The sequence below is a fragment of the Gallus gallus genome, chromosome Z, assembly GCF_016699485.2.
Source record: "Gallus gallus isolate bGalGal1 chromosome Z, bGalGal1.mat.broiler.GRCg7b, whole genome shotgun sequence".
Lineage (NCBI taxonomy): Eukaryota > Metazoa > Chordata > Aves > Galliformes > Phasianidae > Gallus > Gallus gallus.
The window spans coordinates 9,045,314-9,065,386 of NC_052572.1; the positions used below are offsets into that span (position 1 = coordinate 9,045,314).

General features: G+C 57.3%; 1 protein-coding gene across 1 annotated transcript; it reads left to right on the forward strand.

The window, feature by feature from the left end:
• Positions 1-976: 976 nt before the first annotated feature.
• Positions 977-9,485, forward strand: PHF24 (PHD finger protein 24). The gene is made up of 8 exons (XM_424982.8): positions 977-1,323; positions 5,751-6,123; positions 6,883-7,068; positions 7,228-7,306; positions 7,532-7,734; positions 7,863-8,029; positions 8,170-8,271; positions 8,384-9,485. The coding sequence occupies exons 2-8, from the start codon at positions 5,755-5,757 to the stop codon at positions 8,478-8,480; spliced, it is 1,203 nt and encodes a 400-aa protein (XP_424982.3). The 5' UTR covers positions 977-1,323; positions 5,751-5,754; the 3' UTR covers positions 8,481-9,485.
• The last annotated feature ends 10,588 nt before the right edge of the window (positions 9,486-20,073 follow it).

Here is a 20,073-nt window from a genome sequence, read left to right on the forward strand (position 1 = left end):
TCTGCAGCCACTATGGAAGGAGCCACGAGCACCACACCAGTGCAGCAGCCTGGTGCAGCCATGGGTGATAAGAGCTGCAGACAGTCTCACCTCACTCCTGACTGGACATCAAGGGGACGAGATAAGGTTTTTATGGTGGTATGGTGGATAACTGCAGCTGGTTCAGCAGCAGTGGGACCAGTGTCAGCTCCCACAGGGCTGGCACATGATGAGGAGCTGCAGGACCACCAGCTCCAGGGCTGTCACCCAGTCCAGACGATGGTCAGAGTCCACCGGAGGTCCAACGCCCTGCTTAAGCAGAGCTACCCAGAACACTGCTGGGAGCTGCTTCTAGGAGGGATCTGAGCACCCTAAATCATGCCCAGATATAGTGGTCACCTCCAAATAGGGAAGCAGAGCATTCAGCCAGTGGTACCCATAGCAGAAGGGTGCCAGGGGCTGAGTGACTGCCCTTACCATGCTGGTGAAGGGGATGGAGCGGGTATCCCACCTTCAGCAGCAGTGCATGGAGGCTGTCCCCTCCTCATCAGCCCAACACCCACCCTCCTGCCACACCACTCCTGCGCGCCCCCAGCCCTGCAGTGTGCACCCCTCCAGCCCTGGGCAACAGGAAAGCTGAAACCCCTTTGTGCTGTGTTGCACTGGGAGAGCTGGATGGAGCCAGAAACCATCGTGTCCCTGCCCCACAGTGGAACGGGATGGGTAGCAGGTAATGGTTTAAAGCGGCAGCAATTTGTGGCTGGGGCTCAATGCAGAGAAGATCCCAGGGTGGAAACGGAGCCCTCTGCTCCTGCACCAGCGCAGCAGCCCCAGCTCTGTAGTCCTTGAGGTTGTCTCTAACAAAAGCAGCTCGGCCCCGGGGCCAGAAGATTTGCAGGGAAAGCTTTTATTGGTATCTCTCAGCCAATGCCAGCCCAGTTAAAAAAAAAAAAAAAAAAAAAAAAAAAAAAAAGCCCCATCTCTCAGAGAGCTGTTTAACACAGCTCAGGCAGCAATTGGTACAGGGACAGCAAACCAGGCTGCATCTGCTCAGCCCCAGTCACAAGCTCCCTGCTTCCTCCGAGTGTGTGTGTGTGTGTGTGCGCGCTAGACACTGGCATCCGCTCTCAGCATCTCGCTGTCTCCTGCATCCTCCGGCGCTCAGCGCACGGCTCTGGCTGCCCGGGTACCCGCCTCGCCGCTCCTCTCCCCGGCGGGGATTCGCGTGCAGAGCGCGGGATGCGCTGAGCACCCGCGGGGTGGAGAGGACGTGGTGGCCGGGAACAGCGGCGATGGGCATCGTATGGGCAGCTCTCTAGGGCTTGTGCTCTCAACAGGACCCTGGTAAGTGGCTTTTTTTTTTTTTTTGCTGGTGCTGGAGCTTTGCTCGGCGAGTGGCGTAGGCTGGCCGTGCATCGTGACACCCGTGGGTGGGTCACCCTGGGGTCCTGGCGCCGGGGAGGGGGGCACCTGGGATGGGGCACCTGGGAGAGGGGGTGTGGACGGTGCAGAAGGGTCCTGCGCAGGCGGTGGGGTTCAGATGTGGGAGCTGGGGATGAAGATGAGGAGGAGAAGTGGGGAGCTGGGCGGGAGCTGTGTCTGCTGCAGGGAAGGGACTTTGCTGTCATGGCATTTTCATCCCCCTCTGGGAGATGGAAACGTGCGACACACCTATAACATCAGCCATGGTGCGGCAGGATGGGCAGCCTAATCCTGCAGGGACAGCAGCCAACAGCCGGGTGTCCCCGGGAGAAAGACACTACACAGCTGGGGCTCAGCCCACCTCCAGACCTTCCGTGCCCCTGCAGAGGGGGAGGAGGTTGCTACCAGCATCGGAAGCTGCCGACCCTTCTGCCACACTGCAACCAGGTCACCTCCCTGCAGCAGACCTGACGGCATCCTTGCCCCAACACGCATCATCTGCCAGGGAGAGGGGATGAGGGGCTGCTGCCAGATCCCTTTGGGAACCCCTGGCTGCACAGGTCAGATCAGGGGATGGAATATGGGGTGCCCTGTGCAGGCAGCAGCAGGCAGGGTTGTGCCAGAGCTGCATCAGCTCCTCCCAGTACTGTTCACTGCCCTTCAGACCAAGCTGCCTTGGGTCCTGGGGTCTCTGGGTTGTCACCCACATCTGCACTCCATTCCTAATGCTGCTCCCCACAGGGCTGCAGCCCTGGGACTGCTTCAGGCACAGCACTGAGGATAAAATCACCATGAGACTTGTGAGGGCAAGGAACTGACCTGGCCCACAGGAGCCAGGATTGGGTGGAGGAAGAGGGGACAAGTGCATCCTTTCCCAAGGGGGTCCTGCTTCTCACACACCCCTGCTGCATCTCCTTCAGGACTGGTGCAAGGGATACCAATCCGCCTGCTCATGGCTGCATCACACCAAGACCTCATTTTGTTCACTGAGCTGCTGCCCACCCTGCACCCAAAGCCAGCCCCTGTGCTATGCCCAAAGCCCTCGCAGCAGCCCCCCCCAGAACCTTACTGGGCTGTAACAGCGACCCTGTGCTCCCAGCTGTTCTGTAACACATCCGCCCACAGCTGGTTCCCGACACATCCATCCTGTGCTTGCAGCCACCACTACGCCCACGCTGCACTGTGTCGCTCCGCACCCACCCGTGACACATCCACCCGACGCATCCACCTGCGCCATCACCCCCTCTCTGTGTACAGCCAAAGCCAGTACACCAGCCCCCAGCACAAGGCTTTGGTGCCGAGGCCAGCCAAGCTCCCTCCTCCCAGGCTGCCTCCATGCTGGCCACCAGCCCCACCCCAACTGTGCCTCAGTTTCCCCATGCAGATTGCCCTGATGACCTGGGAAGAATGATCCATCAGTGCTCGAGGAATGAAGTGCTTCCTCGCTGTGGTTCACTCCAGAGATGAAGCAGCAAAGAGCATTTGCCACCAGAAGAACACAGGGAAGCAGTGCAGCTTGGGGGATAAGGCAGGATAGGATGTAGATGATTGAAGCAAAGGAAAGGAGTGAAGATGCCCACAGCCGCTGCAATTGCCCCTGACAGGACTCAGCTGAGCTGGGTGATTGCAGCCAAAACTGGTTCAGATTTAGCTCTTCGATGGCCACAGCCTAAAAATAGCCCCTGTGTTGGTGCCCAGCAGCAAGGTCAAGGCCCCAGTGCTTCAGGCCAAGGTAAACAGGGTGACAGCACCACATCTTGAACTGCTGGGCATCTCCAGGGGCAGCCACAAACAGCAACAGAGCCAATTTCCCGCAGAGACACACAGAGACACAGGATGCAGTGGTCAGGATGTGAGTGGCAGGAAGCTGGGCTGCTATGGGGAAGGATGCCTTTGGTCCCCTTCACTAATCCAGGGGACACTGGGAGAAGAGGGACCTAAGGAGAGCAGTGCAGCATTGGGGTTTCTGGGAAGCTGTGGGCCTGGGTCTCGCTGGGTGATAGAGACAAGGGTGAAGCCATTCAGCCCCTAAAGATACAGGCATCCTATTGCAGAGACACCCAGAGTGGGGTAAAATTGGGTTGGAAGGAGTCCAGCCATGCAGTTCCTGCAGAGACAGGGAGGCCAGCAGGGCTGAGAACAGACACAAGCCATGACAGAAGTGTGGTGGTCTCTGGTCTCAATGCTGGGCATGCAGCAGCTGGTGGCAGGGGACACTCAGCTTGGCACTGGAAGAGGATGATCACCTGGGGGCAGGAAGGTAGGCTGGAACACTCTGGCAATGGCATGAGGCATGTCACAAGCCCATGCTTCCCCAGCCTGGGGAACATCAACTACAGGGGAGACCGGTGTCCAAGTGCTCTCCTTTCTTCTGCACTGTTGAATAGGATGAGGCCAGCAGCAGGCCAAAGAAAGCTCAGGGACACAGGAACCTGCAAAGGCAGCTCAGGAGGTTGAGGAGTTCTCCCTGCTGTACCCCGAGCTCAGTGGGTTGCAGGCAGAGTTGCAACGCTGCCCAGCAGGAGAGTTGACCATACCGATGGCCAGTGGGCTTCTGAGCCACCTGGGCAGGGGGTGGCCATGCTGCAAGGAGGCAAAGATCCAGGTATCTTCCCTCCCACCAGCATAGCCGCAGCTATGCTGCTGCTGTGGCTTGAACACGTGCCTCCAGCTCTCCTCCGCTCCCACCTTTCCAAAGCCCAGGCAGCTGTGCCGACTGCCAGCCATAAGCTGGGTGCGGGAGCTGATGGGTGCAAATACCCCTGCTCACATGTGCACACTCCCAAGACATATGCCAAGCCTGCAAAGTGGCTCCTGCGGACACGTGTCCCCCTGCACAGGGGATGGGGCACCATGTGTGCACACACCGCACTGAATGTGAGAACGTGTGCACAGGGGATGGGGCACCATGTGCGCACACGCAGCATTACATGTGAGAATGTGTGCACAGATGGTCTTAGAATTGGAGGGGCCAGAAAGCTACATGCATATATGCATGTCGTAGTGTTTGTTTTTGCATGCCTATGCATGTGTGTGTGCATCTACTCACGTGAACAGGACTGGTGCAGCAGGGGCTGGCCAGGCAGGAGTGGGAGTGCAGGGCCATGCATCCGTGGCATGGCAACTTTGGTGCAGGCGCAATCTGCTGCCTGCCTGCATGCTCAGATCAGATGTGGGGCAGCTGTAATTACTGTGCCGATGCTCCCTGCTGCAGCAGTGCCTGCAGAGCTGGGTCATCCTGCCACTGTGAAATCCCAGTGATATCGTTGCTGCTAATTACCTTGTTCCCCAGGAACATCTCTGCCTCCTGGCGTGCTGCAGAGGCCAGAGGGGCTGGGAGATGGCGGTGCTAATGATCCTCCCTTACATAGGTACTGAGTGCCACCAGTTGTGCAGCTCCAGTAAGGACAGGGAGGCTACAGGGCTCCCTGGTGCAGGCTGGAAGCTCCTCTTGTCTGCAGTATCTTCCCCAGTTCCACTCCAGCCAGGCACAGCACAGTGCTGGGATCCCTCTGGGGTGATGCTGTGCCCCACAGCACTTGAGAACAAATTTTCCTTCTCTCTAGCTTCAGCTCACCCTATCCTTGCACTTGTGCAGCCTGGAATCACGTCCACCTGCACTGAGACAGAGCCCAACCTGTTTTGTGCCACTGCTGCCCTCCCCATTTTGCCCCAGGCTGCTCTGCCCTCAGTTCTGCACCAAAGTCCCTTCTTAGAGTCCATGTACCCCAAGCCTATGAGCTGCTCCACTACCCTCCTGCACCTCAGAGGTCTTCCATGACCTAGCCTCCCCTGGGAGGAGCCAGCCCCATGCCAGATTTTGAGGAGGACTGCAGGGTGCTCAGCACTCAGGGCAACAATGCACACATATGTACATACAAGCTTGAGAGATGAAGAGACTTGGGGATGAAAATAAATTTAGGGAAGTTGAGAGAACCAGCACGATCTCTGCTGCAGTGAGATGCTGGGAGGACACATTGCACCTTCGGCTGGCTAAAGACACTCTGCTGGGATGCAAGCAAAGAGCAAGGTCACAAGTGATCCTGGCCCTCTGGGATTCACTGGTCTGCTGTGTAAAAGGCTTGCAAGCAATCCTTGTTAAGCTGAAGCTGCAGATCCAGGATGGGTGAGGGAAGATGCCCCAACACTCAGACTTTCCTTGCACAGAACTCCGCATGGGTTTGGGTCCTTCTCCCCACAGCCACCATGGTCACCATCCTAGCACAGTTCCCAGTATACTATGCTAGGGTATATATTTTGGGGACCAGGGACTTGTCTCAGTGGTACAGCAGTAAGGCGCAGCACTGCACCACAAGAGCTTAGCACTGAGCACCTTTCCCCCCTTGCAGAGCCATGGGGGTGTTGATGTCAAGACGGCAGACGGTGGAGAAGGTGCAGAAGGTCAGCTTGGCTGTGTCCGCTTTCAAAGATGGGCTGCGGGAGCAGCCAGTGGCACGGAGGCGGGCGGAGGCTGGGGGCACACGCCGGGGGACACTGGAGCAGACAGTGCAAGAGGCAGAGGAGGAGGCATCCGCAGGGCCCTCACAGCCAGAAGAAGTCAGCGCCAGCAAGGCTGCCTGGGAGCGGCTGCGGGATGGCCGAGGTGTGGAGCCAGAGGAGTTTGATCGAGCCAGCAGGTTCACACCGCCTGCCTTCATTCGGCCCCAGCGAGAGCTGCATGATGATGAGCCACTGGACATCAGCCTGGAGCAGCGGGAGCAGGCAAGCAGCCAGGCATGGGGACAGGGTGGTAGGGATGAGGCCAGGGTTGGAGACACACAGGGGATGTGCAAGCATCTCCAATGCCTGCAGGGTGGTGACAAACCGCCCTGAGATAGGTGGCTCAGCAGGCTAGGCCATGGCACACATGCAGCTCAGCAGGGCAGAATCTGGGATTAGGACCTTTCCTGTTCTAGGGTGATCCACTCTGTGTGTTTGTTCACACAACCTTACAGACCAACCCAACAATCCACACCTACAACTTTCACAGCCCAGTGAATCTACAACCCCATAGTTTATTCATGCATGCCTGCAATCCTATAGCCACCAACCCACATCTGCAACCCTACCCACAATTACAAGCTGGCACGCCAGCCAACCAACAACTTTACAGCTTGTCCATTCACACACAGTCAGCAAACTCTCAAATCAAAACTTCCATCTACCCACACCCATAAGCCTGTAGTCCAGCCAACCTACAGCCTAACAACCTGATCATCCACACCTACAACACTGGACTCCAGAGAACTTACAACCCCACCAACCCTACAGCCATACCCTTCCACCTTTCATTCATTCCTGTGAATCCATGAACCCTCCTATAAGGCCAGCTGGCCACCTGGCCAGACATTCCTCCTACTATCCCAAGAATTTGCTCTCCTGTTCCCTCTGCACTCCTACACATACCTGTGATGTAGGGCCCCCACGCCAGGGAGCCATGCTGAGCACCCCATGGTGCTGAGCTACAGCATTGCTCCACAGGTCCTCAATGATGAGATGTGCGAGATCTGTGAAGTGTGGACAGCCGAGAGCCTCTTCCCCTGTCGCGTCTGCAACCGGGTGTTCCACGATGGCTGCCTGCGCCGCATGGGCTACCTGCAGAATGATAGCGCTGTGGAGGTGACGGAGACTGCACATACCGAGACAGGCTGGAGCTGCTACTACTGCGTGAGTGCCCACTAAGGTCCAATGTTGTGACCTGCTCCAGGGCAATGGGGCTTCTACAGTTCCTCAGCTCCCATCACCAATACTAATGAGGAGCCACCATGGGGCTCTCTAACCACTGCCACCACTGGATGCTAACACTCTCCCTGCCTTCCCCTCTAGGACAACCTCAACCTCCTGCTGACAGAGGAGGAGATGTACAGCTTGATGGAGACCTTGCGGCAGTGCAAGATCATCCCAGGTGCGTATCTTTCCTGTGATGCAATGGCCTGAGCCCTTGAGCACTTGCTCACCCTGCACATGGCTCCCAGGCTGGGGTGTCACCTTGTCGGGAAGAAGGTATAAGCTGTGCAAAAGGTGGCAGCTGTGCGTGTCCCATAGCAAGGAAGCAAGGGAAATGGGGGGGATGCTCCTGGGCACCTGGGGGAAGGCTGGTGGAAGGGCTGCTCTGAATGTGCCCTCACAGAAACCTCCCTGACACTGGACGACTTCCTGCACTACAAGCACCTGGTGCACAAGCAGCAGTTTGAGCGGCCCATGGAGGAGGCACAGGAGGAACGAGCCACTCTGCAGTTCTCCGCCCTGGACCCCGACAAGAAGGGGCACATCGAGTGGCCAGATTTCCTCTCCCACGAGTCCATCCAGCTGCTGCAGAAACTCCGGCCGCCGGTATGGCCACGGGGCTGGGATGTTCATCACAGCTTGCTTGTGACCCTGGGGCTTTGCCCAGATCTTCCACAGCCAGTAGTGGGGGATCCCCAAACCTGGGTGTTCCCTGCTCCCCCCTCTGTCCCCAGAACTCCCTGCTGCGGCTGCTGACAGTCAAGGAGCGGGAGCGGGCACGCGCCACCTTCCTGGCCCTGGACCAGGATGGCAGTGGCTTCATCGGGGAGGGTGAGTGCCACAAGGCCCAGCACGCCTGGTTCCGCAAGCACCAAAAGGAGACACCATCCTGCAATGTCAGGTATGGACGGGACTCTGGGACGGGCTGAGGAGCCCTCTCCTTTCCTCCTCCATGGCTGCAGCCCTTCCCCCACACTGCACACCCTCTCCCTGCCAGACCCTGCCTGTGGCAGGGCTGAGTGGCACTCTGTCACCCTGCAGCATCAGCCATGTTGGGCCCATGTCAGAGAGCAGCCCGGCCAGCAGCGGCAGTGTCAAGAGCCAGGAGAAGACACTGCTGGCGTCGGAGCAGGAGGAGGCCAGGTGAGGGGCCGCCCTGGGACGGGGGGCACGCCATCTTGAAGGGCGAGCACTGGGGAGGTCACTCTGAAGCTGTCCCCCCGGGGGCTGTGAGGTGACAGCATTTGCCCCACAGGCCCATCGACTGGCCCAGATTCCTGAGGGAGAATGTCGCCTACATCCTGGCAGCCCGTCCCAACAGTGCCGCCATCCACCTGCAGCCGCTGGCCTAGTTCCCGGCCTACCCACCCCGGCGCCATCTTGGTTGGCGAGGCCTCCCCTGCCGCCCTGCAGAGAGCCCCGTTGCCATGGCGACCGGACCCGCACCCCATTGGCTGAGGGAAGTACCTCCCCCTTTGCTCCACCTGCCAACCCCACGCAGCTCTCCACCCTCTGCCAGTGGGGAGCCAGCAGCTGATTGGCTGTTGGGAAAGCAGCAGCTCCCCCTTTCCCCTTGCCTCAGTGTTGGATTTGCTGGGTGACGCCCGAGGGGGGTGGGTGCGGGCTGTGATTACCACAGCAGGTCCTGCCTTGGATGCAGCGCTCTGATTGGCTGGGGGATGCCTCTGGTGCCCTGGAGGCCCTGCAGTGGGGAGGCCCTGGAGGCCCTGGGGCAGAGGAGGGCTCTACCGCAACAAGGCTGTCCCCACCCCGCAGCGCTGACATCCCTGGGTCCCCCTCGGGGCAGCACCGCAGGCTGGCAGCCACCCACAGCCCAGAACTGTGGCTGGAGGATAGGAAAGGTCCTCCAGGGTCCTTCCTCGAGCCCCAGGAATAAGGGTGGGGGTGCGGCAGTACACCACAAGGCAGTAGGGCAGGCTCGACCCGGGGCCCCTCGCAGACCTTGCCCCATGCACTCTGGGGTTGAGGTCTGGTTGCTCCCACCTGGCAAGGCCTTCCCACCACTTCCTCAGCCTGGGCAATGGAGACACCATCCCGCTTGGCTCCCCCTCCCCAAAACAGGGCACTGCTCACCCCTTTAGGGCCTCCCTACCCCCTTCAGGCATTCCCTTTCCCCTTCAGGAACTCCCTCCCTCGCAAGCTGTGAGACAATCACAGAGATTCAGGCCATACGTGAGGCCGGGAGATGTGCCAGTGCAACACTTCAGGTGCTGGGTCTGAGGTGGGGCATTGGCTGGCTGGAACATGACTGGAGCGAGCAGGCAGCTGGGGATATAAGGTGTTGCAGCCTCCGCTCTGTACTGGGAAGTATCCATTAAACAGCTGTGTCCAACCAACCTCTGGCTGCTGATTATACGAGCCACGTGCCGCAGATGCCATACAGCAACCTCCTGGCTTGTCCCAGGGGGACTTAGGGGGATCCCACTGCTTCCTGCTGTGTTGAACAGCCTGCCCTGGGCTTGGGTCCTTGTCCCATCAGGCGGGCTGTTCCTCGCATCCCCAAAAGTCCTGCAGCAATGATGGGTGGAGAAGCTTGTGCCTGGAGACATCTGCTCCTGTCCTTCTCTCCCAGCTGCAATCCCAGCCCGGCGCAGGAGGAAAGCTCACGCATCGGTACAAAGCTGCTCATTGTCCACAGGGGTGCTGGAGGCTGTGAGCAGGCAGACAAAGAGCCCTGGGCAATGGTGGAGGCTGGGCATGGGGAACAAGCTGCTTGCAGCTGCGCTGGGAAACTCCAAATAACCAAGGGCCCTCTGGAGGTGTTTTAAGAGTGGTGCTCATGGCTGGAGGCTTCTCCAGTACTAGGCATATCCCCGCAGCACCCAGGGAAAGCTGCTGGTGCCACCTGGTCTTCAAGGCTGCCAGCAAAGGTGGGCTTTCCTGCAGCCCACTCCCACAGCTAGAGTCCCAGTAAGAGGGGCTGCCACAGGATCCAGAACACAGCAGTGGTGTCCAGCTGGGAAAATCCAGGTACCCATTGCTTTGAAGAAGAGGATGGTGGAAGGAAGAAGGACAGGCTGGTAGGTGGTTGAGTACCTGAAGCCAGAATGCCGTGGGCAGGTGATGACACGCTCACCTTGTGGGTAATGTTACACAGCTGGAGCAGGAGAGGGGGTGGGACTGCACACAGGTACTGAAGGTGCTCCAAATCCATGCTCTGCACACCCGCAGGATCCAAGCAGAGGAGCAGAGCATGAGCCAGATCAGGGTTTCAAAACAACCTGTGAAGTGTGTGTGGAGGTCCCTTTTTGCTTTCCTCCCTTGCTCTTGGTCTCCAACCTCTGGGACACGCAGGACACATAGGTCTGTTCCCAAATGACATTGCTGTGGATGCAGTGCCATGACAAAGCCATGCCCACTCTGCTCCTGGCACTTCCCTGTGCCTGAGTATAGGGCACTGCAGCCATTTCTGGCTCCATCATCCCTTGCCACCCCCCTACCACACACTTTCATCCTTGCCATTACGCATGGCTGGCTGCTGTCCCCGTGGAGTTGGCTAATGAGGGATGCAGGTGGCTGGGCTGGCCAACCTCTCTCATGGCTATGCTGTCACCACCATGTCAGCTGCCCAGTGCACACCTGATATGGCAGATGCAGTCCCCCAGCCACCACCACCACCAGAACACGTCTCCAGCCTGCCAGCACAGGGTGGGCAATGTGCAGGGCACTGCCATGGCATCCCAGCTGTAACACGCTGCTCTGCCAAGAGTGGTGACCTCTGCTGGGCCAAGGGGAGAATGTGCCGCTGTCCCTAGGAGAGCCTGAGCAGCCTGGATTCCTCTTCAGTGTCACTGCAAACCTCTCCTGCATGCTGGTGCAAAGCACCACAGGTCTCATACATAGCCCCAAAGCACAGCATGGGGATGCTCTGGTAAGAGTTAAGGCTCCAGCAAGGACAGCCCAGCCCCACAGATCCACTCCTCCTTCATGCCCAGACCCTCCCTGGGAGGAAATACGAGGCTTGATAAATTCATTGCAGTTGAGGTGTCAGAGGAGCCTATATCACCGCAGGTCCATGGGTCCCTCACCCCAGGTCCATCACCACCGTGGGGTGCTGTCCCGTGGGCACTGTGCTCCTGGTGGGACACCCCACAACAAGGGTCCCAGGGGAAGGTCCCATTGCTCCACAGAGCCGTGCACCTAAGTTGCACTGCCTGGCCGAGGGTGTCCTTGCAGTCCCAGGGGATCCTGCTGCAGCACTGCGGGGAGGTGGCACCCTCTGCTGGGCGCACAGCCATTGCACAGGCATTGCTGAGCCACTCCAACGTGTGTGCTTGTGGGTAAGATGAGTGCTTGGCTTTGCAATCCAGGCTGCAGGAGAGCACTCCCATCCAATCCCTGGCCCCAGGGCTCCCCTAGACATGGCCAAGTGCAACGGGAAGGTAACCAGAACGTGCCCCACACCAGAGCCCGCCGCTCTTCGGGGATGTATGTGGTGACATTCAGATGGGAGGGCAGAGGTGACCCAGACAGTGTCTCTGCAAGTGGTGGCAGTGGGGTCATCGGTGGGGCAAGGCAGTGAGATGTCTGAGACTCATCCCATCACTGCGCCAGGGACTGTCAGTGACCACTGGAAGAAAAAACTGGGTTATGTGGGCATTGTACAACAGTGACAGCAATGGTGACATCTCCTGGAGGCTCTGCCACCCTGACATAAACCATCCACCCCTTCCAGAACAGAGCAGGAATCACCAAGCCCAGTGGGGACACGTGCATCAGCTTCACAGTCCTCCCAGCAGTACCTCGAGAGGGGACTCGGGTCCAGGCCCTGCGGGGGAATTAAAGAGGAGAAGAGGTTTGGATGGGATGAGAGGGCCCTAAGAAGCCTCCCACCCCAAGAAGCGACGTGACCGCACGGTGTCGCTCCTGCGCCGCGAGCGCACGGTGGCACTGAGGCGCCGCGCTGATGGCGGGGGCGCGGGGGGGGGGACGAGGAGAGCTCCGTCGTCACTGCCCTGCCCCGGCACGGGGCTACGACCAGGAGCGACAGAGACCGGGAACAACAGGAACCGGGGACGGCAGGCAGCCCACCCCCGTGCCCCTCCGCTGGTCCCGGAGCCATCAAAGCACGCAGGAATGAAGGATGCAAGTGCTCTTTTCAGTCCCCAGATGTCATTTTGTAGGGCGGTGGAGTGCCCATCCTCCTGCCCCAAGCTAGCTTTGGCCTCCGTCTTCCTCACAGCATCCTCCTCTTCCCCCGGTGTTCCCTGCAGGTCCCCATCCCTGCACCCACGCAGGACCAGTCTTGCCTCCTCAGATGACTCTGACACCACCTCCTCATGCCCCAGCTCCTTTGTTCCCACGGTCCTGCTCATACATGGGGCCACGGGGGCCCACACAGTGCAGGGACAAGAGATGAACTGTGGGCACTGTAAACATTGCACTCCCCACAGTGGCTGTGCTGGAGGCTGTGACTCATGGCAGCAGCCCACACAGCACTCAGGCAGTGTCCAGGTCCTCTGCGTCGGTGTTGGGAGCAGCACAGAGACAGCTGGTGTTGGTGTGCCTCTCTCCATGTGCTTCCTGCTCCTATTGCCCTGACCTTGCAAAAGGGAGGTGGTTCATGGGATAGAGGGCAAAAAGGAGGGGTGGAAATGGTTTGTGGTGAGATGAACGGTGGGTTTAGCCCTCCTATTTCAGCTGTGCATATCCAAGCCCTGCTGACATTACCTCTGCAAAGCAAGGGCAGGCAGCTGTATGATGTCATGCCTACCCCCCAAGTGATCCCCAGCACCCATGTTCCTTCTAGGATGTGTCCCTGGGTCTGACAGCCAGCATATGTGGTCACATCAGGTAAGCTCACACTGCACGTGGAGTGGCGACACCAATGGCAAGGCACATCCAGGACTGATCTGGGGCTGAAGCATAGCCTGGCTGGCCAGGGAGAGAGGAAGGCAGCCAGGATACCCTGGAAAGCATGGATTTGGCTCAGAGCCACCCTAGAAAGCCAGCCCAGCTCTTGGCACTGGGCTGGGAAGCAGTGGGCTGAGGACACAGAGCCCAGACTGGGTTACATGCACTCCATGCACCTGGCTGAGGGGCAGAGCACCCCCAGCCTGCCCCACACACCATGGCATCCTGCAATGGGGCTATCACAGCCCCTTCTTGCCAGTGGAACAATGACAAGGGCAGCAAAGAGGGGGGCACCTTAGTACCCTGCAGACAGCCAGGGACCAGCCACAAGGAGATCTGGGGGCTGGAGTGAGCGATCCATGAGGAGCTGCACACAACTATATCTGACTCGTTTGGCTGAGTGATGACTAAGGGAGGGACATGAGAGCAGACTGCAAACTGCTAGGCAGAGGAGGAATTATTTAGGCTGGAGCATGGGGGTGGAGACTGGGGGGGCTGGAAGGAGAGGTGGAGGGGGGATGCTGGTGGGATGCCTTGGTGGCATCCCCCTCCCTGGTCCTGGGTACCAGGCTGGGGAGTGGCAGCAGGAGGTCTGGGGCTTGGCACCCTGTGTGAGCTTTCTATATCTGGGGAAGAAATACCTCCAGTGAAGCAAGGTCCTGCCCTGCCCCATCCCACAGCCAACATCTCACAGGGCTCGCCATGCCACAGAGCCAGCATCTCCATGTGAATTCCCTCCAAAGATATCTAATATGGAGAAACACACCCACAGCTGCTGCACAGGGCAGTGCTGGGTGTGCACAGCCCCAGCCCTGCCCACTCGTCCATGCAGGGCAGTTGCGGGAGCTATTTCTGCTCACCTCCCATGCTCAGCTGTGGGCACATTAACCGCACTGCTGTGGGCCAGTGGTGGGGACAGCTGCTGATGGGGGACAGCTGGGTGCTGGCCTTGCAGGAATTCATTCAGCCTGGGGTATGTGAGTTGAATTTTTATCAATACAGAGATGAAGGGGAAAAAATGACCCCACTGTGTGGTGTCTCTTCTGCCCGGCACAGCAGTGCTCCCACCTTGCACTTGGGGCATGATAAAAATCAAAGGCAAGAGGAGGGGATGCTGAGCCAGTGGCCATGATCCAGGAAAAGAAATTAAGGAAGGACAGGCAGCCTGGGGGCACCACCCATCACAACACTCCCACGAGCAGCGGCACCTCTGTCACCACCAGGTCCCTGGGATGGCAGCGAGGGGGGGATACAGGGACCACAGCATCAACCCAGTTTCATCTCTGGTGCCCTCATCCTCAAAGCAACCTGATATCCTTTTCCGACACCCTGAGCGTAGCATGGCAACAGTGACAGCAGCATGGCAACGCTGTGCCGAGTTGGAGACGTGGAGGAGAGATAAAGTGTCAGTGGATCCCCTCACCTCAACCTGCATTCTGGCTGCTCTGTGCCCACAGGGACCTCTGGGAGGGGACAGATGCTGCAGCTGCCACCTCCTTTGCTCCCCACTGCCTGGTATGGCATGAGATGAGCTGTGGGGCCTCAGGCCAGGTCTGATAGCTTCTGGTATGCAATGTCCTTATACGTCCCCTCCTTGAAGAGACCCATGCAGTGCAGGGGACAAAAGGGACTGACAGTGGGTGGAGAGGGCAGAGTGGGTAGCTGTGGAAAAGCAGTACTGAACAGGCTCTGGAGAGCATATCCATGCAAATTCACTGTGCAGGATTAGGCCTGAAGATGGGGTGGGGTGCAAAGTGTCACGGGGCAGCACAGCCCCATCAGAGGGCTCTCACCCACGACCCAGCCCTGCCTTTCCTCTAACCACCCCCCCCCCCCCCCAAGACGTTTCAGAAACAGATTTCTCAGTGGTGCCAGAGCCGGTGCTCTCCATCCTCCCTGGGACCCTAACCTCTCCGTGAGGAGCTGTGGGCAGAGCAGTGCATGGAGAGACCCCCAGATTTCTCCTGGAGCGAACACTTCCCTTGAGAGGTATTTGGGAGAACAAAGAGAGCAGTCTGGGTTTTTTTTTGTTTGTTTTTTTGTTTTGTTTTTTTTTTTTTTTGGTCTGCCAAAGGCATTTCCCCATAGCAGACCCCTCCACCTGCTGCAACAGACCCCTCACAAACGGGGGGGAGGAGACATCAAGGGGGATGTCACTGGGTTGCAGGAACAGTGGGCATCTGAAGCATCCCGGAAACCCGGCGCAGGGAGGAGCACCATTACACAACGCGGCACCCGGCAGACATGCAGTGGGGCCAGCGGGGGCACTCCATCCCCCGGCGTGAATTCCCTGACGTGGCAAAGCCTCTCCCGAAGCCCCCATCACCACCCACCCGCACACGCAGGCAGCGAGCCCCCGCGCATACGCAGGCAGCGCCCACACATGCTGCCTCTAAAGGAGAAGCCTCGCCGGAGGAAGCGCTGAAATAGCGACTTGCCTCATTCATGCAGCCTCCCCGGAAGCCCAGCAGGTGCAGGCAGCATGGGTGCAGGATGGCTTCTGTGCCAGACACACTTGGCCCTCCCAGGACACCCCCCACAGCTGCTGCCTGCAGCACTCAGCTCCTAAATGCTGAGGGGTTTGCTGGCGCGTGGCCCTGTGCATCCACCCTGGGGGGGCTCAAGGATGGAGATTTCATCTGCAGTGAAATCCCCCCCTTTGCAGAGGGGTACCCACACTTGCTGTGGGATGGACTTCTCCCACCTCTTTCTGTGTGGCATGGCTCAGAAGGTATAAGGGCCCCCACAGACAAAGGGGGCCCTCCAGACATGGGCACATGCAGACACAGGTGCCCACAAGCGCGTCCCCAGCAAAGCTGACCCTCATCTCCCACACCGTGAGACAGAAAGCTTTCCTTCCTCAGACAAGGGGCTTGCAAAGCACACAGCCATCCTTTCCCTCATGTTGCTGGACTCCCTCCTAGGGGATCACCCACTCCAGTAGGGTGACTTTCACCATTGCCCTCCTCATGTTACTTCTGCAGATTGTAGACCAAGGGCTGTGATGTGTGTCTGCACAGCACACAGCACATGCATGCCACATGCATGTATGTGGTGTGCACCACGTCATGCTATGGGGCGTGTGATATATGCACACAGTGCACGGCACACACAAACACTTTTCCTCCTGTATGGATGCAGAGCAGAGCATGCTCTTTGTCTTCCAAGGGCACTGCTACAGGGGACTGTGGCGTAACATCAGAAACCTCCATGTCTGGGCTGGAAGGCCTGGGCTGGAGGTATCACCTTAGCATGCACACTGCATGCTGGAACACACAATGTGTTATGAGATTAGCATATGAATGGTTAAAGATGCTGCTGCCTGCTCCTCTCTTCTAAACCTTGAAGACAGAAATCCATAATGTCAGCATCAAAAGCAGCTGAAGGAAGGGTTCTGGTGGCAGGACAGTCCTGTTTTGGCTACAGGTTAAGAAAAAAAGCTGGTAACACTTCAGCACAGACTCTCAAAGGCCACAACATCCAGAGTGAGAGCTTTTAGTTCATTAACTCATAGTCAACATGTACAACTCAACTCTCCACCCAAGTGATGTCCCACATCACCCCATGAAGCGAAACAGGTATGATTCAGGATATCAGGAAAAGTATCTTGGAGAGAGAGAAGAGAAAGGAGGACCAGAGAAAGGAAGAGAGATTGGAGGAGAGAGACGGAAGGAGAGATGGGAAGCTGTGCTCCTCTTCCTCTTCCAGGACAGTGATGTCTTCTTGGCAAGTACTGTGCTTTATCTGTTGGTGAAGAGCACACAGGATACCCAGTGTTTTGTCAGCACTGCTGACATGCATTTATCAATGGCAAGCCCAATCTGTTTTGTCTGTCACTTCAGTAAACCATCTTTTTTTTTTTTAATGTTTGCAGAACTGTCCAGTGAAATCCCTCATGGGGAGACCCTGCTGAAGTCAAAACTCTACTGTTAATGCAACATATGTGCATGCATGTGTGCACACACATGGCCACACAGAGCACATGCAACTTGTGCACATACAACATGCACACACACCTGTGCACACATGGCTTTGTGCTGAGGGCTCAGCATACACAGCACACGTGGGGCAGAGATGCCTGCACCTGGCATGACCCTGCTCTGCCTGCGTCCTTACATAACTCTAGCTGGGGGTGGGACAAGAAAATGCACCGTGCAGGGAGAAGGAGCATGTTCAGCTCATTTCTTTTCCTAGAATAACTTTTTTTTTTTTTTTTTAATTTTAATTGAAAAAAAGGTGCCTGAGGAAACATCCCATCTCCACCGCCCACCCTTTGTTGGCAACCTTCCGGCAGCACTGAGTTGTGGTGCAGCACCTGCATGGCACCCAGCACTGCAGGAACCGAGTGTTGCACCCCAAGGAAGCAAAAGCACCCAAGCTGCCCCTCTTGTTGAACTTTCAATGTCACATCCTCGTTTTCCTCCAGCTTATCCAGAATTTGGGACCAGCTCTGATTGTGTTCCTTCTCTACCAGCACAGACTGTGCACACACTGTTCCCATAGCCCTGCTGGGCTTTACACATTTTGAAGGACAGCCTTGTGCCAAAGAGCAGCCCTGCAATCGTCCCAGCATGCGGCAGTTCCCCGGGGCCGCAGGCAGTGCAGCCGCCCCGCTCCGGGCACATTGAACGCGCCGAGCTTTTGTTCCCCTTCATCAGTGACAAATTCTCCTCCCCGCCTCCCTCCCACTCTTCTTCCCCGCTTCAGGCTGCGCATTCAGCGCTGCTGCCCCTATTGAAGGCTCAGGCACGGGGGAAATCAGCTCGAGGCTGGTTTTGTAAAAGCATTAATTCTCCCAGCGCTTTGTCAGGTGGAGACGTTGCCGCTCGTTTGCTCCCCAGCCATTCCGCACTGTGACTTCCACCTCTTTGCTTGCTCCCTTTCAACAAACCGTAGCGTGGTGTTTGTGAGCAACCTCTTTAACCTTAACTCTGTGCTTCCCCTCACCCTTGCTACTGCCGGGCTTTGCCATGTCCCCATCCCAGGACTCTTCAGCCAGACAGGCAGTGGTCCAGCCACAGCCAGCTTTGTTCCAGTGCCTTGAGCAGCTCTGGGCAATGCTGCATCCTCCCAGCCCACTACCTTGGGTTGAGATATGGCTTTGGAAATTGGAGCTCCCATGCTCCAGATGTGCCCAACAGCTGCACAGCTGTGCAGGACCACCACACACTTCTAAATCCCCACCTGAGTGAACCCGCAGCTGATTTAAGGTCTGATTTTCAGGTGGTTCTCTGCAGAGCCAAGAGATGAACTCAGTGATCCCTACGGGTCCTTTCTAACTCAGCATATTCTGTGATCCTGCGACTCAGAGGAGAGCTCAGGGTTCCCTCAGCTTTTGGGGTGTCCTCTCAAGGCTGTGCTACACAGAAGGCTGTAAGAATAAAATACATTAAAATAAACTAATACATTAAAATAAACAAAAATAAACTAAACTAAAAGCAAGCCAATGCATTCTTTCAGAAAACAGTCCTTGCTAGATAATCTCAGGTCATTTATTGTTTTTATTTTTTAAGAGGTCACAATTTGGTAATACCACCAAGGTATTATTAAGCTTCCTACAGCAACTGAGTACCGGTTTGAGCCCTGATGAACTGACAGGGCCTTGCCACAGTCAGCTCCTTTTGGAAATTAATTAGTCAATGCCAGGCAGATCTAGAACGTGGACACACACAAAACAGACATGGTGGGTTTGTCTGGCTCTGCCATGCCTAACTCTAGCAGCAGTCCTGACAGCCAGGATCACTGCTGGGAACATCTGTAGTTTAAAAGTATAGTTTGGGATTATCCATAGGAGAAACCATCGGGTGCCATAGTACTTCTTTACTGAGGAAAGCACAGCAAGCATCAACAACTGGAAGCTGAAATGGAGCCAAGCTGAACTATAACATGTGCAGATGTCTCCCCAGCGGTGATTGATGCCACTCACGCTCCTTAGTACAGCTGGGTAAAGGGTGCAGATGGGTAGAACACAAGTGCCACAGGATTCCAGCCATCATCACGCTCTCTCAGCAGGGAATACTTCAACCAAATGCTGGGTTCATCCACTCTGGGCTCAAGTTCCATGTCTGTAACCATATTCCCATGGCTTCCTGTCCCCACCAAACATGACAGAACTCCCCTTGCTGCCCTCCCATCCCATTCCCACACTCTGGTTTTGGCCACTCCTCTGGAATGTCTCCTCCAGGCACAGGTATGGGTGCTGGAGAGGACCAAGTCCTCCCAAGGAGAGCCATTCCCATCTGACACGCACAGGAGAGCCCAAGGCTCTCATCATGGGAGCTCACCATGATCAGCCTGGGGGGAGGTCTCAGGCAGAGGCTGGATGCCAACACTGACTGTGAACCACTTGAGAATAGAGGCAGAAAGGAAAAAGAAATAACCCAGCTGGCAGCTCAGACGCTGCCGGGAGAGGAAGCGGCAGGTTGAGTTGAGGACATGGCTCATTATGCCACCCCCGCAGGTGCACGGCGCGGAGCGGCCGGCGGCAGTGCTGGCAGGGGGAGGCAGCAGCCGGCGTCCTCAGCATCAGTGGGCAAGGACAAATGAAACATCATCATCACTAATAGCCGTTTCCATCCCCTTCCTCCCATGTGCCCTCAGGAGGCCAGGGGGGGCTCTGATGAGATGCAGTGCCACAAGGACGTGGGAGAGGCTGCTGGAACAAAATCTTCTGGTGCTGCCACTGTCCTCGCTGGTTTTCAAGAACAGCCCAGATAAAGCTCTGAGCAGCCCACTGTGATCCCGTGTCTGAGCCTGTTTTGAGCAGGGCTTCAGGCAAGACAGCTCCTGGAGACCCTTTCCACCTAGCTGCCCTCATGCTCAGTGTCAGGCAGGCCTCGTGCCAAGGCTCCCAACAATGATGGAGGTACTGGTGGCTGGCAGAGCCACCTCAGGTGCATGGTCTCCTCCAGGGACAGGCCAGGCACTGCCAGAGTCCAGAGGAACAAAATGCCCGTGCCCTCATGACCAAGCTCACCTACACAGCACGCAGGCAGGAGCTGACCCTGGAAGACAACCCACCACCAGCACCACCTTGCAGATATGACCAGCTCAGATCACAGCCAGGACACT

Coding starts and splice junctions, on each gene's coding strand:
- PHF24 (XM_424982.8), top strand. CDS start 5,755: ATGGGGGTGTTGATGTCAAGACGGCAGACGGTGGAGAAGGTGCAGAAG. Junction 7,069..7,227: donor GCTGGAGCTGCTACTACTGC/GTGAGTGCCCAC, acceptor CTTCCCCTCTAG/GACAACCTCAACCTCCTGCT. Junction 7,307..7,531: donor GCAGTGCAAGATCATCCCAG/GTGCGTATCTTT, acceptor GTGCCCTCACAG/AAACCTCCCTGACACTGGAC.